The following is a 19,200-nucleotide window of genomic DNA, read 5'->3' on the forward strand; positions in this document are numbered from 1 at the left end:
ATTTTTATTGTATCAGAACATATAAATTGTATAAATATATATATATAAATTATACATATATATTTATTGCTAATATCAATCCTGTAAAGGAATTTCCCTTCTCATTAGTTTGAAGAATAGTGCTTCAGGAGGTTTTTATCTATTCTGTTATTTCACTCACCATCCATATACTCATAGTATTAAAATTTATTTCATCAAACCAGACCTTTCTTTACGGCTCCATATTCACATATCCAGTTACCCACTTGACATCAAGCAGACATCATACTGTCTTTTTATATTATCCAAATTTAATAACCTATCCAAACCAACTCTTGATCTTTCCATTGCTTTCTATCCCTAGTCTCTCATTGTTTTTTATTATAATCAGTGACATCATCTTCCCAGCTTTTCATTCTATAAATCTTAGAGTCATCCTTCATTCTCTCTTCCTTACCCCCAATATTCAATCTATCTCTTGAATTTTTCTACTCTGCTTCCAAAAGAGATCTTGTGTCTTTCCATTGCTAGCTCCTTAGTCTGAGCCTCCTTTATCACTCACCTGAGCTGATAAATAATTGTTTTATTTATAGAAGGATCAAATAATTGATCCTTCAGTTTTCCATTCTTTCCCCTGCCCTAATCCATCCTCCTCATAGCTCTAGAGTGAGCTACACAGTTAATTAAACACCTTTTTATTTTATTTATTTGTTTGTTTGTTTATTTATTTATTTATTTTGAGACGGAGTTTCGCTCTTGTTGCCCGGGCTAGAGTGCAATGGCACTATCTCAGCTCACTGCAGCCTCCACCTCACGGGTTCAGGTGATTCTCCTGCCTCAGCCTCCCGAGTAGCTGAGATTACAGGTGTCCGCCACCACGCTCGGCTAATTTTTTGTGTTTTTATTAGTGAGGAGGTTTCACCATGTTGGTCATGCTGGTCTCGAACTCCTGACCTCAGGTGATCTACCCATCTCAGCCTCCCAGAGTGCTGGGATTACAGGCATGAGCCACCATGCCTGGCCTACTTGGACACCTTTAATGGTTCCTGTCTATCCCCCAGGTAAGCCCACTGTGCCCTGCTCTGATGACCCTCATGCCACCAGCTTCTGCTCCAGCCTTTCTTACTCATTAGGCTCTAGTCTCACTTCTTATTTTTTGATTGTGAGTAATTTTCATGTTTGGTAGTTGATTTCTTTTCCATCTCTTGTATGTATACTTCCTGCACCTAGTAGGCACTTGATTTTTTTTTATTTGAATACACAGCAGATGCCATGTAAACTCATTAGTACTTAGCTCAGAACACTGAATTCTTACCTGTGTTAAATGCATGAATACATTAAAAACGTTTTAGTTTTACCTAAAAGTATATAAAATGTAAACTGATCAGTTATGATTGTCATATGTAATAGTTAGAAAACTACTTTGACTTTTTTTTTCTTTTTAATAAGCTATAAAGCATTAACAGCCAGTGAGATAGAAGATCTTAAGCTGGAGAACTCATCATTACAGGAAACAGTGGCCAAGGCTGGAAAAAGTGCAGAGGATGTTCAGCTTCAGATACTGGCAACTGAGAGCTCAAATCAAGAATATGCACGGTATATACAGCTAATAATGGCCTTAGAACCATTAACACAATTTAATGTTGAAAGCCAGCTGGTAACTGTCCCTTGGCTTGCTTTTGGCCATCTTACATTGCAAATTAAGAATTTACTCAGTTAAAAAATGACGCTTCTTGAAGAGTTCCTTGGGGTTTTTTTTTTTTTTAAAGGGAAAAATTAATGAAAATGGCTATAAAATGTTTAGTGAACTCTTCTCTCTCAAACCAAAGGATGCTTCTAGATCTGCAGACCAAGTCAGCATTAAAAGAAACAGAAATTAAAGAAATCACAGTTTCTTTTCTTCAAAAAATAACTGATTTGCAGAACCAACTCAAGCAACAAGAGGAAGACTTTAGAAAACAGCTGGAAGATGAAGAAGGAAGGTATTCTGTGATTAGAGCCTGAGTGCCTTATAACTCAGTTATGATGTTATTTTTTAGATAACTATGTTTTTCTTAATTTAATTTTTCCATGCAGAAAAGCTGGAAAAGAAAATACAACAGCAGAATTAACTGAAGAAATTAACAAGTGGCGTCTCCTCTATGAAGAACTATATAATAAAACAAAACCTTTTCAGGTTTGTCAGTTAGGAGTAAACTTACTTGTGTTTATTTTAGGAATTCACTTTGTTCCCTATTATATAGTGAGGACAGTGACTTGGGTTTTCTGCAAGATCATTTTGCTGTGCACTTACAGTGCCAATTTAGCTCACTATTAAAGGTTTATTGTTAAATTACTATGCATAACTTTTTCCCACATTTTTGAAGTATAATTAACAAATTTAATTGACATAATTTTTTCAATGGACCCTTTGTGGTTTAAAAAAAAACTGTAGCTCAAGCCTGTAATCCCAGCACTTTGGGAGGCCGAGACGGGTGGATCACGAGGTCAGGAGATCAAGACCATCCTGGCTAACACGGTGAAACCCCGTCTCTACTAAAAAATACAAAAAACTAGCCGGGTGAGGTGGCGGGCGCCTGTAGTCCCAGCTACTCGGGAGGCTGAGGCAGGAGAATGGCGTGAACCCGGGAGGCGGAGCTTGCAGTGAGCGGAGATCCGGCCACTGCACTCCAGCCTGGGCGACAGAGCAAGACTCCGTCTCAAAAAAATAAAAAATAAAAAAATAAAAAAACTTGAAGATGAAGGGAACCACAAAACCTTGTGAATTTTTCATGATCACTGGGGATTTCTTACCTTGCCTTCAGANAAAAAAAAAAAAAAAAAAAAAAAAAACTGTAATGAGGAACTTAAAAGTTTGGCTCAGAGGGCTTGCCTGGTATGAGCTTTTGATAATTAACCAATTTTAATTTGTGATATGACTTACCTTATTGCAAATATTCATTGTTTCTCAATACACTGATCTTTTAAAAGAAAAAAGAATAAATGCTGATTTTGGAACTTAGATAGAAGTACAGTATTGGTTATAATGTGGTGATGTAACTGATACAGATAAAACTGGCCAGCTGGCTTTTTTACCTTGTTTGTTTTCCTCTGTTTTAATGATCTTTAAAATGAAAAATACAAAGTTTAAAAGAGTTTTGTAGAGAATCTAGAGAGAGCCCTGAGAATATGTAAACATACCCTGTTTTTATTTGTGTTTTTAATTTTCTTTAGTGTTTATGGTTTACATGAAACTAGTATGATCAAACTGTTTTAAGTCTTTATTTAAAAAATCTTTTTCAGCTACAACTAGATGCTTTTGAGGCAGAAAAACAGGCATTGTTGAATGAACATGGTGCAGCTCAGGAACAGCTAAATAAAATAAGAGATTCATATGCTAAATTACTGGGTCATCAGAATTTGAAACAAAAAATCAAGCATGTTGTGAAGTTGAAAGATGAAAATAGCCAACTCAAATCGGTTTGTAAAGTGACATTTCATTTTATTAAAGATATTGGAGGGAGTGGGGGTTATTCTAATTATAATACTTAAATAAAATGAAAATCTTTGGTATCAGGAAAAAAAAAAGTTTATAGAGGAAAATTGGGCTGCGATTTAGTGGATTTATTTTAGAGTGTTGACCAGATGGGCCTTCAATGTTCTAAAGTTTTCTAGCTGCCTTCTTAATATATTGAAAATTACTAGAGTAATTGGATGAATGCATTAAGCTTTACATATCTATTTCCATTTGCAAAATTGCAAACTCCTTGATGTAAAACTGTAAAGAGAAGCAGTGTTCAAAAATAGTTGGACATTTAAATTTTTTAACATATGTATCGAGATATAATTGACATCCCATACAATCTACCCATTGAAAGTGGACAATTCAGTGTTTTTTAGTATACATATACAGATATGTGCAACCGTCACCATAGTCAATTTTAGGACATTTTCCTCACCTCAAAACAAAACCCTGTTTTCCTTTTCCTAACACTCTCCTATCTCCTCACCCCACCCTTCAGCCCTAAGCAACCACTAATCTACTTTCTGTCTCTGTTGATTTCCCTATTACAGACCTGACATATTCATGGATTCAAATAATATGTGGCCTTTTGTTACTGGCTTCTTTCAGTCAATTAGCATAGTATTTTCAAGATTCATTTGTGTTGTAGCATGGAGAGTACTTTTTTTTTTTTATAGCCTAATAATTCATTATGTGGTTAAACCACATTTTATTTATTCATTTGTAAGTTGATAAACAATTGTTTGCACATTTTGGCTATTACAAATAATAGCCATAAACATTCATATACAAGTTTTTATATGGACATTTGTTTTTATTTCCCTGGAAAATAATGGGAGGGAAGTTGCCAGATCATTTGATAACTCTACGTTTAATCATTTCAGGAAGTATCAGACTATATTCTGATGAGATCAGGTACGTTCAGGGTGGTATGGCCATAGAAAGGTCAGACTGTATTCAAAAATGGCTCATACCAGTCTATATTCTACAGGCAGTATATGAGGGTCCCAATTTCTCCACATAGTTACCAACATTTGTTATTATCTGACTTCTTTATCTTAGCCATTGTATTTGGTATAAAGTGGTATCCCATTGTGGCTTAACTTGAACTTTCTTAATTGGTAGTAATGTTGGTCATCTTTTCATGTGCTTACTGGCCATTTGCATATCTTCATAAAAGAAATGTCTGTTCAGACTCTGCTCATTATTAAATTGGATTATTTGTCTTTTTATTATTGTGAGAATTCTTCATCTATTCTGGACACAAGTCTCTTACGTATTATTTGCAAATTTATTCTCCCATTCTGTGCATTGTCTTTTCACTTTCTTGATGTTGTCCTTTGACCCAAAAAACTTTTATGAAGTCCAGTGTGTCTATTTTTTTGTTTGTTTGTTCCTTGGTATCTATCTCCTCTGCCAAATTCAAGGTCAGGAAGATTTACCCCTGTGTTTTCTTCTAACAGATCTATGGTTTTAGCTCTTACATTTAGATTATTGATTGATTTTGAGTTAATTTTTGTATGTGGTGTGAGGTAAGGGTCCAGCTTCATTCTTTAGCATGTGGACATGCAATAGTCCCCACACTATTTTTTAAAGAGAATATTCTTGCCTCCAGTTAATGGAGTTAACATCCAATTAAAAAATCATTTAGACTGTACATGTATGGGTTTATTTCTAGACTCTCACCTGTCTTCCATTGATCTATACACCTATGTGCCACCACACTGTCTTGATTACCGTTGTTTTGTAGTAAGTTTTGAAATCAGGAAGCGTGAGTCCTCTTTGTAGTTTTCAATATGGTTTTGTCTATTCTGGACCTCTTGCAATTCTATAGTGATTTTGGAATCGGTTTTTCTTTTTCTTTTTTTTTTTTTTTCAGACGGCATTTCACTCTGTCACTCAGGCTGGAGTACAGTGGCGCGATCTCAGCTCACGCCAGCTCTGCCTCCCAAGTTCACGCCATTCTCCTGCCTCAGCCTCCCGAGTAGCTGGGGCTAGAGGTGCCCACCACCACGCCCAGCTAATTTTTTGTGGTTTTAGTAGAGACAGGGTTTCACTGTGTTAGCCAGGATGGTGATCCGCCCACCTCGGCCTCCCAAAGTGCTGGGATTACAGGCGTGAGCCACTGTGCCCAGCCTGGAATCAGTTTTTCTACAAAGAAACCAGCTGGGATTCTGATGGGAACTGCATTGAATCTATAGATCAGTTTGGGACATATTATTATCTTTACTAGGTTAAGTCTTCTAATATATGAATATGGGATATTTTTCCAAGTATTTAGATATCATTTAATTTCTTTCAACAATGTTTTGTAGTTTTCAAAGTATAAGTTTTCCACTTCTTTTGTTAAATCTATTACTATTTTATTCTTTTTGATGCTATTGTAAAAGAAATTGTTAATTTCATTTTTGGATTGTTCATTGCAAGTGTATAGAAATACAATTGATTGGCCGGGTGCGGTGGCTCAAGCCTGTAATCCCAGCACTTTGGGAGGCCGAGACGGGCAGATCACGAGGTCATGAGATCGAGACCATCCTGGCGAACACGGTGAAACCCCGTCTCTACTAAAAAATACAAAAAACTAGCTGGGCAAGATGGCGGGTGCCTGTAACAGTCCCAGCTACTCAGGAGGCAGAGGCAGGAGAATGGCCTACACCCAGGAGGCGAAGCTTGCAGTGAGCTGAGATCCGGCCACTGCACTCCAGCCTGGGCGACAGAGAGAGACTCCATCTCAAAAAAAAAAGAAATACAATTGATTTTAATATATTTATCTTGTATCCTGCACACTTGCTAAACTCATTTTAGTTCTAATAGTTTTTTAGTGGATTCCTTAGGATGTTCTTATGGAAGATCATGTCTTTTGCAAATAGAGATGGTTTTACTTATTTTCCAATCTGGATGCCTTTTATTTCTTTTTCTTGTTTAATATCTCTGGCTAAAACCTGTAGTATAATACAATGTTGAATTTAGAAATAATGAAAATGGATGGACAGACTTTCTTTGTTCCTGATCTAGGGGGAAAGCATTCAGTCTTTCTCCATGATATATGATATTAGCTATACGATGTATGTAGAGTGACATTATTAGATGTTGATTTGTCAGCCAGGCGCAGTGGCTTACGCCTGTAATCCCAGCACTCTGGGAGGCCAAGGCAGGTGGATCACGTGAGGTCAGGAGTTTGAGACAAGCCTGGCCAATATGGTGAAACCTCGTCTCTACTAAAAATACAAAAATTAGCTAGGTGTGGTGGCGGGCACCTGTAATCCCAGCTACTTTGGTAGGAGAATCTCTTGAACTCAGAAGACAGAGGTTGCTGTGAACCGAGATGGAGCCATTGAGCCTGGGAGACAACAGCGAAACTCCATCTCAAAAAAACAAAGATGTTGATTTGTCACAGATGCTCTTTATCAAGTTGAGGAAGTTCCCTTCTGTTTCCTAGTTTGTTGAGCATTTTTATATGAAAGGGTGATAAATTCTATCAAGTACTTCTTCTATTTCTATTGAGATTATCACGTAATTTGTTTTTTATTCTGTTGATATATTTTATTGATTTTTAGATGTTAATCTAACCTTCTGAGATAAATCCCACTTGGTTATGGCATATAATTATTTTTATATGTTGCTGAGGGGGTTTTTTGTCCGTATTCCTAGGAGATACTGGTCTGTGGGTTTTCTTTGTTTTGTTTTTGTTTTTTTAATGTCTGTCTCATTTTGGTATCAGGGTAACGGTGACATCATAAAATGAATTGAGAAATGTTCCTTCTTTTCTATGTGGAATGGTTTTTGAATAATTGGTGTTAATTCTTCATTGAATATGTGGTAAAATTTATTGGTGAAGCCATCTGGACCTGGGCTTTTCTTGTGAATATTTTTTGATTACTAATTCAATATCGTTACTTGATACAGGCTTATTCAGATTATCTCTTTCTTCTTGAGTCGGTTTTCTTCTTGAGTAGTTTATGTCTTTCTATAAAGGTCTAATTTGTTGGTATATAATTGTTCATAGTATTCCTTTATAATATCTTTTATTTCGGTAAAGTCAGTAGTAATGGCTCCTCTTTATTTCTGATTCTAGTAATTTGAGTCTTTTTTTATTTAAGTTTCTTTCTTTTTAAAAATTTTTAGTAGAGAAAGAACTTTATTTTTGTTTGGTTGGTTTTTGGGGGTTTTTTTGAGACAGGATCTCACTCTGTCACCAGGCTGGAGTGCAGTGATGCAATCACAGATCACTGCAGCCTCGACCTCCCTGGACTCAGGTGATCCTCCCACCTCAGCCTCCCAAGTAGCTGGGACTACAGGTGTGCACCACCACACCTGGCTAATTTTTCTACTTTTTGTAGAGACAGAGTTTTGCCATGTGGCCCAGGCTGGTCTGGAACTCCTGGGCTCAAGCAATCTACCTGCTTTGGCCTCTCAGAGTGCTGGGATTATAGGCTTGAGCCACTGCACCTGGCCAAGAACTTTTCTTTTTTATGATTTCATCTTTTGTTTTAGATGTGAGGGTACATATGCAGATTTGTTACATAGGTGCATTGCATGATACTGAGGTTTAGGGTATGACTGGTCCCATCACCCAGGTAGTAAGGATGGTGCTCAGTAGGCAGTTTTTCAGCCCTTGTTTAATGGCTGAAAAATCCAACATCCAATTACTCTCAAAGACATTTTTTCTCCTTTTGTCCAAATGTATAGGTTATACTTTTCTGTTTACTGGCATGCCTTGTAATTTTTCACTGGAGAGTAAATTTTTACATCATATGTTGTAGCATTTCTAGGTACAGCTCCCCCACCTTTTGGGGCTTTTTGTTTGCTTATTTGCTTAATGAGCGGCTCAATGATTTCAGTGAAGCCTATCCTACTACTTCCCCAGACCCCAACAGTGTTGTGCCTCTGATGTTGCTGTGCAGGGAGGTACAGTTTTAGGTATATCCACAATTACCCTGGGATGACACTTGCTTTGGTAGGGTTGCCTTCCTTTCTTTCTGTGAACATAGTAGGCTATAAACTCCAGTAGATGCTGGCTCCTTGCTTTATTATTTTCAACAGTACCCTAGGGCATAAATTGCTCTATCAACTAATCCAATCAAATTCTGGCCCCTCTGTAGGGATTGCATCTGAGAGCAGTGCTGGATATTTATTGACTACAGAAGGGCTTGTCCCAGCTGTCTTATTCCCTAGTTTTCTCCTGCAAACTAACTAGTCTGCTGTTGAGCCTATATCTTAAATCTCCTCCCAATTCTCTATCACTATAACCACCACTGTTCTTTCATGGTCCCCAACCTTTTTGGCACCAGGGACCATTTTTGTGGAAGGCAATTTTTACACAGACCAGATCACCCAGCTCGTGATTGGTTGGTGTGGATGGTTTTGCTATTAAACTGTTCCACCTCAGATCATCAGGCATTAGATTATCATAAGGAGCATGCAACCTAGATCCCTCACACGTGCAGTTCACACTAGGGTTCACACTCTTATGAGAATCTAATGCTGAAGCTGATCTGACAGGAGGAGGAGCTCGGGGGTAATGCTTATGCTTCCTGGCTCACCATTCACCTCCTGCTCTACAGCCTGATTCCTAAGAGGTCATGGATGGGTATCGATCTGTAGCCCAGAGGTTGGGGACCCCTGCTTTAGAGCACCATTAGGCTTCAGCTTCTCCAAGCTCTGTTGCAGGTGAAGTCAGTTCCTTTGAAAAGAAATGAGGACTACCTGTTTTATGGCCTACTTGTCTTTTCCGCCCTCCTTTCCCCCTCCCCTGACAATATCTCTGAGCCAGAACTAGAATTGAAATTGGGGACAATGGCAGTTTTCTCTCTGAGAGACATCTCTGCCCTAGGAGCTGAGTTTTCAGTGGACTTGTGGGGAAGAGATGAGGAATCGCCCCAGGCCCTCTTGACTCACCTCTCCTGGTGTAGAACCATCCCGTCATGAGCCAGAGAAAGGGTGATCAGGGGCCCAGTAGTTTCAACACGCTGTACCCAAGGTGAGCCCCTGTTCCATGAATGGGGCTGAGTGGAGGAAGGGATCCCCCACCTCACGACTGCATTTGTCCAAGATATAACCACAGCCACAGGGAGCTGGGGACAAGATGAGAAACTCTGATGTCCTGGTCCTCCTGGGAGGGAAGCTTCTGACTCAGAGGTGGGGGAAAAGAGGGCCCTGTGCTTTTGACTGTAGCCATCTGGCATGGACTTTGCCTTGCTAAGCTGGGAGTGGGAAGAGGGAAGGGAGTTTTGGCTTCAATACTGCAGGCTTTCATCTTTCTCACAAAATTTTTGCAGATTTTCTTCAATAGATGTTTCTTCATTTGCTGTTTTTCCCGTAGGTCAATTTTCAGAGGCTTTAACTGGTTAACATCTTATGACTTTTAGTTTCACTAGGGAGCAGGTCAGCAGAACTTTCATGCTGTCATGCCAGAAGTCCATCTCAGCAGTTACTTTTGAGTTGATCTTTTATCAGAAAAATAGCCTTGTAGCTGTAGAGGGGCAAGGAGATTTAAGACTGTATCTCCTTTGTCACAGCTGTTTCAAGTCATTTTGTAATTCAGTCTTAAAGCCTCTGTCTAGCAGTGATTGTTGCCGTTGGGTGTGATAGTGCATAAACAACTCTGGAATTTGCCCACAACATTGGTGACACATTTCACTGACATAATCTTTAATAATTGTTTATTACTTTTTTTTTTTTTTTTTTTTTTTTTACCTAGGAAGTATCAAAACTCCGCTGTCAGCTTGCTAAAAAAAAACAAAGTGAGACAAAACTTCAAGAGGAATTGAATAAAGTCCTAGGTATCAAACACTTTGATCCTTCAAAGGCTTTTCATCATGAAAGTAAAGAAAATTTTGCCCTGAAAACCCCATTAAAAGAAGGTAAGACATGAATAAATATATAAAAGTGTCCTCTTCCTTTGGATTTGCTTTCACAGCATTTAGCAAGTCATCCATCTTATGAACTGTGAAAATTTGTTGACACCTTCTGATAAAAGCAATCCTTACTGAGATTGTTGTGTACAAATGACTGTTTTTTCCCTCCTTCTACACTTTCTTTTCTGTATACCTGGATTCTGCCTGTTCTTCAAGGCTGGGTCAAATTATATCTTCCTTGAAGCTTTGCCTGACTATTTTGCCCCTGCCCACACTCCCCAATTTTACTCCCTCTATAATACCCTTAGCATTTTAACCTAAATGTCTCTTAGGTCCTTAATCATTTTCTAATTTCTAGTTTTAGAGAAGTAATTTCTTATTTCTTGACTGAATGTTTGTCTTTCACAATAAATTAAAATTGGTTGAAATGATAAAGACTTGTAAATAAAATTATCTTGCAGAATATATTGCTTCATCTGCCTGGAGAAGATACAAGGCCTGTTTTTAGTTTATAACGATGGATAAATTCATTTTAATCTAGATTACTAATACTTCTTTTCCATAATTCTTCTAGGCAGTACAAACTGTTACTGAGCTCCTATGGAGTGACAAGAATCATGGAAGTAAACATCTGAAAAACCTGTTGAAGATTATTTCATTCGTATTGTTGTTATTGATGTTGTTATTATGTTTGACATGGTATTTTATAATGTTGTATTTAATTTTAACTGCCAATCCTTAAATATGTGAAAGGAACATTTTTTACCAAAGTGTCTTTTGAGATTTTATTTTTTCTTGTAAATGCCTCCTACCTAATTCTCACCTTTATCACCTCATTCTGAACCCTCTCACTGGCTTTCCAGCTTACAATGCATCTCATCAACTTAATATTCCTTTAAAAGTCAGTATCATATTATTATTCTCCTGTTCTGAAACCTTACTTTCAAGAGTCTAATCCCCAGATTTTTCAGCTTGATGCTGGAGGTCTTTTCTAGTCTGAGCTTCTTTAGCTAGGCTAAAACACCTTGGTTTATTCTTGCCTCTACTTCAATTCTGATAATGCTCACCTATTATCCTTCCACTTGTCCAGTTGAAATAAGAAATTTAAGAACGAGCCTAACTTCATAGGAACCTCTCCATTTTTAATCAGTTGTGTAATAATTTACAGGTTCTTAGGCTCCATCGTATTTGTATGAAATTATAATCTGTGATTTGGCCTTAAGCCTGCATTTTTAACAAACTCTTCAGTTAATTCTTAAATACACTGAAAATCTGAGAAACTCTGCATGTAACTATTTCTTTAGAGTTTGTCATATACTGCTTGTCATCTACATGTCTACTGAGCATTTGATTAATATTTGTGTAATATGAAATAAAATTACACAGTGAGTCATTTAACCAATTAATTTTTCAACTTGTATTTTATGAAGTTACATTAATGCTTCTATATAAGATGTATTTATTATCTCTACCCTACCCACACCACCTTGTCCCCAGAATCACAAAAGATACTGTTTAGAAAGTGGTAAATCTCTCTCTAAAATGTCTGTTTTGCACATTGGTATAATATTGATAAGCTACCTTTTTTATAATATGTCCTCATTGATCGACCAACAGGGACTATCAGTCAGAATTGCTTTTCATAATTATTTTATTAGATCTTAATACATGGTTGAATTTTAAAATGCAATTTTTTAAATTAAATTCAGAAGAAATGTAGGAATTGAAAAATTGTCCAATAAAATGGTTTAATGGGCTGCGCACAATGGCTCACGCCTGTAATCCCAACACTTTGGGAGGCTAAGGCGGGAGGAATTCAAGATCAGCCTGGGCAACATAGTGATCCCTCATCTCTAAAAAATATATAAATAAATACTAAAATGCTTCAGGACTTCTACTTTTAGCCAAGATGGGGTAATAAGATGAACAACCAGGTGCACTGCCCAAAGTTCTGCCCACTGGGAGGATTTCTCTTCACCACTGTCCTTCAGGGATGTCCCAGAGAAGGGCTGGCATACTGTAGCTATCCAATTTCAGGTGATGCCGACATATCACACAGAAGCATCTATAAACTAGGCCCATGTCATTTTTTCCTGTCAATTCATCATAGGGAACTCCCCATGAGCTTGGGAGAAAAAAGGCAAGGTAGCAGGAACAGGGACCATGGGCATTTGGGTCACTTCTTCATGTAACTTACTTTTGCCTTCAGGTCCTGCCTGGGCCCAGTCACATACATAACATGTTCTTTGATGATGTACTCCTGCTGTGCACACCCAGCATTATGGCTTATGGGTCAGATAACACCCAACTCATCATGGGCAGCTCAGGTCACATGGTAACTTAATTGACCATGGTAAGCATTCAGTCCCTACTGAAGCCCAGCAGTAGGCCAAGAGCTGTTTCTCAAAAGAGTAGTTATCTGCATAGGATAGCAGGTCTTTCTTCAAAATACTAAGGGTCTGCACTGAGATTCATCTATATGGGCCTGCCAAAGGTTCCAACAGCATCTCTATCTGCCACTGACACTTCAAATACCATTGGATCTGCAAGTTCATGTGTCCCAAGCAGCAAAGCGCCTTACACAGTAGCCTGGACCTATTGCAGAAACTTTTCCTATTCTAAGTCCTACTCTAAACTAGCAGCTTTTCAAGACACTCAGTAAATGGGCCAGAGTAACAAACCCAAATCCAAAGAGGGCTGCCACATGTCATGCCTCTTCTGGTTGTAGGAGGGGGCAGATGCAAAAACTTACCTTAGGAGGGGTATCTCAATATGCCTTATACTACTGGACCCCTAGAAATTTTACTGAGACATGAAAAAGCCTTTGAATTTTTGTTGGATTTACTTCCCACTTCTGATATGCACATGTTTTACCAATAGTTCTGGAGTAGTTGCTACGTCTCACTCATTAAGTCCAGTGAGCATAATGTCATCAGTGTAATGGGTCAATGTGATGTGGAAAGAAAAGGCAATAAAGATTCCTGTGAACAAAATTAGGACAGGACTGGTGAGTTGATATACCCTGAGGTAGGACATAAAGGTGCATTTCTAGCCTTGCCAGCTAAAAGCAAACTGCTTCTGGTTGGCCTTCTAGACAGGGATGGAGAAAAAGGCATTTGCCAGATCAGTAGATGCATACAAGGAACCAGGGTTTATGTTAATTTGCTCAAGCAATACATCTGGTACAGCAGCTGCAATTGGAGTCACCACCTAGTTAAGTCTGTGATAATCCACTGTTTTTCTCCAAGATCCATCTGTCCTCTGCTCAGGCTAAATAGGTGAGTTGAATGGAGATATGGTAGGAATCACCACCCAGCCTTCCTTCAAGTACTTACGGTGGCACTAATCTCTTCACTCCCTATACGAATTGAACATTGCTTTTGGTTTACTATTTTCATAAGTACAGATAGTTCTAGTGGCTTCTACTTGGCCTTTTCCACCATAATAGCCCTCACTCCATAGGTCAGGAAACCAATGCGTGGATTCTGTCAGCTGCTGACTATATTCTAATTATACATTCTAGAACTGGGGGATAACCACAGAATAGGTTCAGGAATTCACTGGGCCCATTGTGAGATGGAACTAAGCTAAAACTCTGTTCATCACCTGACCTCCATAAGCTGCTACCCTGACAGTAGCACTTTGGATCTCCTGAAATTAGTGTCACTTCAGAGCCAGTGTCCACTAGTTCACAAAAGATCTGATTATTCCCTTTTTCTAATGCACAGTTACGTTGGTAAAAGGCTGTACGTCCCTTTGGGGAGGACTAGGAGAAAGACTAACAGTATAAACGTTTGGTTATGGACCAGGGTCCCCTTGAGGTCCTCCTCTTCAATCGAAGGGTTTTGGCTCTATAAAATGGCTCAAGTCTGGGAATTAAGGGACCACGATTCTGTTTTTATGATTCAAGTTCAACTTTTGTCACTTGACTTAGAAGTTTTCTGCTCATACAGATCAAGTAAGACTTTAGTAGGCTTCCTATCTATTTCACTTCTAGGAAAGCCATGATCAACTAGCCAAAGCACAGGTCTACACAAGTCAGATTATTCTCATTGTTCCTTTGGCTCTGTCATTATGATAACCACTTCACCTTGCCTTTGGTGGTTGAGTCCCGTTACTTGACCCATGCCACCCTGGGATATGTTACTTCCATTATATTTAGGTTTTCCAGTTCAGTGACTGCAGTGAGCTCTGGCCTACAGAGAAGAGCCATCACAGAGTTCTGAAAAAGGTGCTGGAACGCTCCTCGTAAATTTATTTCTCATAGTATTGGTGAAAGGTATACTTTCTTGACATTCCCAGTGTGGATGAGTAGTTCTTAAATGAAAAATCTACTCCAATTTCCCAATATTCCTAAACCTTTTAATCCCATCCTCTAGATTAAACCAAGGCATGTCCAGCCCTTCCAATTCATCTTTTCCATGTTTCAGTAAGCCTATTAAACCGTAAGCACCCTTTCTAATTCCCCAAGCTGCAGTGTTAAATGCAGACTCTTTGCTTAGTGAGCCCATGTCAAGAAATTTGACCTGATCCAACTTTTTGTTCCTTCCATCATTTTCCGACATCTTTATTATCCATTCTCGCATATGTTCCCAGATTTTTGTCTGTAAAAATTAGAGACTTTGAGTAACTCTTTGGAGTATAGCACATCTCTTCATGGGTAACACTTTGTTCCTGTCTAGTTTCAGGTCTAGAAGCAAAGAAGGGTGGTGGAGATGGGTCTGGAGGAGAACGGGCATTGTCTTGTATATCAACTGCCTCAAAGGAGACCATTACAATTTCCTCAGGCAATGCAGTGTTAATCATCTCAGACAGGTTGGAGGGTACTATCACTGGAAATGGAGAAGCTGCTTCCACTGGGGTTGAGAAGTCTCTCCACCAGCAAAGAAGACTCATCAGAATTTATGGGCTTAATGTCCCCAGCTTCATCAAGGTCTTCCTACATGTCCAAATTCTAATTTATAGAATCTCATTTTTTTCAGTAAGTGCCCTCTTTTTAACAATAGTCACTCTGCAAGGCTGGAATTCTAATTTGTGTTGTAATTCAGCCAGTCACAGGATGAGATGCTGTGTTTGATTTTCAACAGTCTCGGCTCTGGGAATACAGGAGATAGGGTTTTCTTCAGAGTGTACATAGAAGCTTTCTGATTATTTATGGAGTACTTGAGCTGGGAATAAAAATCCCTACACTCACCTTTTTTAGCACCACTTTATCCAGTGACATTAGAAACAACCAACTGTCCTCATTATACTGATTAAGAGGCAGAATAGGTAGTCAAGGAAGTAAACATGGCTGTGGTATGCAGCAACTGTGGCTTACTGCACCACACACTTCAACAAAATAAGCCCCAGCATTCACATTGTAGTCAAGCTAACTCAAGCAAAGCTATCTTCAGTAAGACATTTCCCTGTAGACAGCATGCACATTTTGATTTTACATATCCTCAGACTGATCCTTTGCTTATTATAATAGTAGAAAAGCCACCACTGGGTGCAGATTTAAGATGCTAATGAGACATGCGATGTATGAGCAAGCATGTACAGCTACTGCTCTTGTGCACCCAGAGGAACACCCAGAACATGCTTACTAGTAACACCTCTTCCCACCCCTTTATGATTAATCATGTAAGACTCCCAGAAAGGGAGTCTCCCTGGTGCCACTCTTTGCGGTCTCATCCTTACCAGCGGCCTGTACTGAATCCTCTCTCTAAGGGTGTACTATCTATTGTGCACTCAACTTTCAAAATATTATTTCTTCTTTGCAATGAATTGCTTTATACTGCATCTTCTTCACTGTCTCTTAAGTTCTTTTAGACTAAGAAGACAGAACAAGGTTTCATAACAGCCATCAACAATTAGTTTTCCAAAAATCCCCCCAAAAAAATCATATACACAGTTAACCAGCTCCTTGCCTCTTATAACTGGTTGATTAGGAGTAGCCAATGCAATTATTTTGCATATTTCTATTGCTAGATCATGCTATGCACTCAGTGCTCACTTTACTAACTGGAAAGAATCGTTAACATCTTTAATAAGATCAGAGTAATGTATGTTTTAATAACATATAAAAGATGTTATTAAAGATTTAATAAGATCTTAAATAGATTTAATAACATCTTTAATAAGATCTTATTAACATCTTTAATAAGATCTTTAATAAGATCAAAATTGATTTAATAAGATCAATTCCAAAAACTCTGGGATCATCAGGAAACTCATCCTTAATATTCTGTCCCCCTAGAGCAACTCTTGGTACCAAAATCTGTATTAGTCACAGTTCTCCAGAGAAAAAGAACCAGTAAGAGATACATAGAAAAGTTGATTTAGTATGAGGAATTGGCTGACATGATTATGAAGGCTGAGAAGGCTTGCAACCTGCCATTTGCAGGCTGGAGACCCAGGAAAGCAGGTGGTGTGCAGTACAAGCTTGAAGGCCTGAGAACCATCAGAGCAGAGGGTGTGAGTCTCAGTCCAAGGTCAGCAAAAGACTGATATTCCAGCTCAGTCAGGAAGAAGGAATTAATTCTCCCTTCCTCTGTTTTTTGTTCTACTCAGCCCTCAATGGACCCTCAGTCAGCTTTAGTGCATCCACTAATTCAAATATTAACCTCATTCAGAAACACCCTCACAGACACCCCCTGAAGTAGTGCCCACAGTCAGCCCATGATCTAGTCAAGTTGATGTATAAAAATTAAACATCCCAATTAAATATCACACTGGGTTGGGGAACTGAACACCCTGTCTAGTCTAACTCATGCCCTATTTATCTGCAATAGCCTTTAACCTTGAATACTTGTTCATGTATCACACTGTTGACGAGAGGACAGAGGTCAGGATGCCCTGCCTCTTTCCTCAGTATCATTCTTTCAGATCCTCTTCTTGCTGCTGTTCATGACTTCTATGTGAACACCCTCTAAAACAGGGTGAGAAGGACGACAGAGGTGGTGACAATATGAAACAAGGCCCCAGCACCTATTTGTGGGTGAAGCTGGACCCCAAGACACCTATCCTTAGGAAGGTTTTACTTGAGACTCCAACTCTAGCTTATTCATCAGTCCTTTAAATTAGGAGTCATCTAAGCTCCCATCACAAGGCAAATTTTGACAAATAGATTTTCCAGAAACTGTTACAACAAAGAGGGTGGGGTCAATACCTTGTCTCTTCATCTCTAGCCACAGTAACATTCATCCATTTTCCAACCTGTTGTCTCTTCTTTCATTGGGACTTTGTAGTTTTCAAGAAAAGGAGTGAAAGGCAAACTAATTATCTTTAACAAGTGAATAATTATATACATATAGCCAACTGATTTAAATTGTTTAAAATCAATTCTCTTTTCTGGGAGAAACAATTTTAAAAAGTATTATCTTCATATATTTACACACTTAAGAATTTAATGATCTGAGGATAAAACAGATTCATCTATAAGTCATGCTTTTGATTTTGATTATACTGCATTTCATTTATTCATTCATTTATATATTCAAAAATATTTATAAAATATTCATCCTGTGCCAGGGACTGAATTTGGTGCTGGTACACAGAGGAGAACACGACTTTGCCCCTTAAGTTTTTACATGAAAGGTGACAGATGTGAAGTAAATAATGGTCACATACACCTTTTAAATGCTATAAAATACAGGTATAGGATACTATGAGAGAGGAAAACATGAGAGTCTAATTAAGATTGGGGTGTATACTATTTGAGGAGAAGGGCAGACAAGGAAGGTGGAGTCAAAGATGGGGCACAGATCCTGCAGGGCCTTGTAGATGGGAGGTTACTGAAAGGTTGTAAGCAAGTAGTAAAATAAGCTGATCTGTCTTTAAAGGATTATTCAGTCTGTGGCAGATATCTGGATATGCCAAAAGTGAAAGCTGAAGTAAGTCTTTCCAGTGGCCCAAAAGGCTCTAACAGATCTACAATCTCACACTTCCACTCGTTTCCTTCTCTGGCTTTTTTTCTTCTCCTTCTCCATTTATTTATTTATTTATTTATTTATTTATTTATTTATTTATTTGAGACAGGGTCTTGCTCTGTTGCCCAGACTGAAGCTCACTGCAGCCTCAACCTCCCAGGCTCAAGTGATCCTCCCAGTTCAGCCTCCCAAGCAGCTGGGACTACAGCTATGTGCCACTACGTTCAACTAATTTTTTTGCATTTTTTTTTTTTATAAAGATGGGGTTTCATCATGTTGCCCAAGCTAGTCTCAAACTCCTGGACTCAAGCAATCTACATGCCTCAGCCTCCCAACGTGTTGGGATTACAGGTGTGAGCCACCTGGCCCAGCTTTCCCTATTTTATTCTTTTTAGCCACACTGGACTCCTTACAGAAGCTTGAGCACATTAGGCTGAGTAGGCCTATCTTCTGTGCACTTGATTCATCTGCCTGGAATGTTCTCTTATATATTTTTGAAGCCACTGAAGGGAGGAAGCTCCCTGGACCTGCTCTCTGGGAAACTGTGTGATGCAGAGATCTGGCTGACTTCTCTGATGTATAGCCTGACTGGGAAGTAAAAACTTTCTAAGGTTAAGCACTGTGATCTTGGATTTGTTACCCTAGTGTAAAACTAGCCTATCTTGACAAATAAACACCATAGTTAACAAAGTAGACAAAAATATTACTTTTTAATAAAAAGCTTTAGTCTTTAGATATTTTTCAATCTGTTAATTTAAAATATTGTCAAGTTTAATTTTCATTTTCTTGACTACTGGTAAGTTCCAGCATGTTGTCCTATGTGATTTTGCCTTTTGACCTTTATCAACTGTGAATTGCTTTTTACATTTGATCTTATTTTCCTTCAGTTTGTCTTTTGACTTTGTTAATTATCATTATTGTTGTTGTGCAGCTGTTTACAATAATCTAT

At 38.5% G+C, this 19,200-nt stretch overlaps 1 protein-coding gene across 4 annotated transcripts in view; it reads left to right on the forward strand.

Moving 5' to 3' along the window:
• HMMR (hyaluronan mediated motility receptor) overlaps positions 1-11,740 on the forward strand; it is a 32,644-nt gene extending 20,904 nt beyond the window's left edge. For all 4 annotated transcript variants that reach the window (XM_025387133.1, XM_025387131.1, XM_025387132.1 and 1 more), the window contains 6 exons: positions 1,429-1,575; positions 1,809-1,961; positions 2,056-2,155; positions 3,262-3,438; positions 10,182-10,344; positions 10,913-11,740. In XM_025387133.1, coding sequence (XP_025242918.1) covers positions 1,429-1,575; positions 1,809-1,961; positions 2,056-2,155; positions 3,262-3,438; positions 10,182-10,344; positions 10,913-10,932 — 760 coding nt within the window. In that variant the 3' untranslated portion in view covers positions 10,933-11,740. The remainder of the gene's footprint in view (positions 1-1,428; positions 1,576-1,808; positions 1,962-2,055; positions 2,156-3,261; positions 3,439-10,181; positions 10,345-10,912) is intronic.
• The last annotated feature ends 7,460 nt before the right edge of the window (positions 11,741-19,200 follow it).

Source organism: Theropithecus gelada, chromosome 6, assembly GCF_003255815.1.
Source record: "Theropithecus gelada isolate Dixy chromosome 6, Tgel_1.0, whole genome shotgun sequence".
NCBI classification, from domain to species: domain Eukaryota; kingdom Metazoa; phylum Chordata; class Mammalia; order Primates; family Cercopithecidae; genus Theropithecus; species Theropithecus gelada.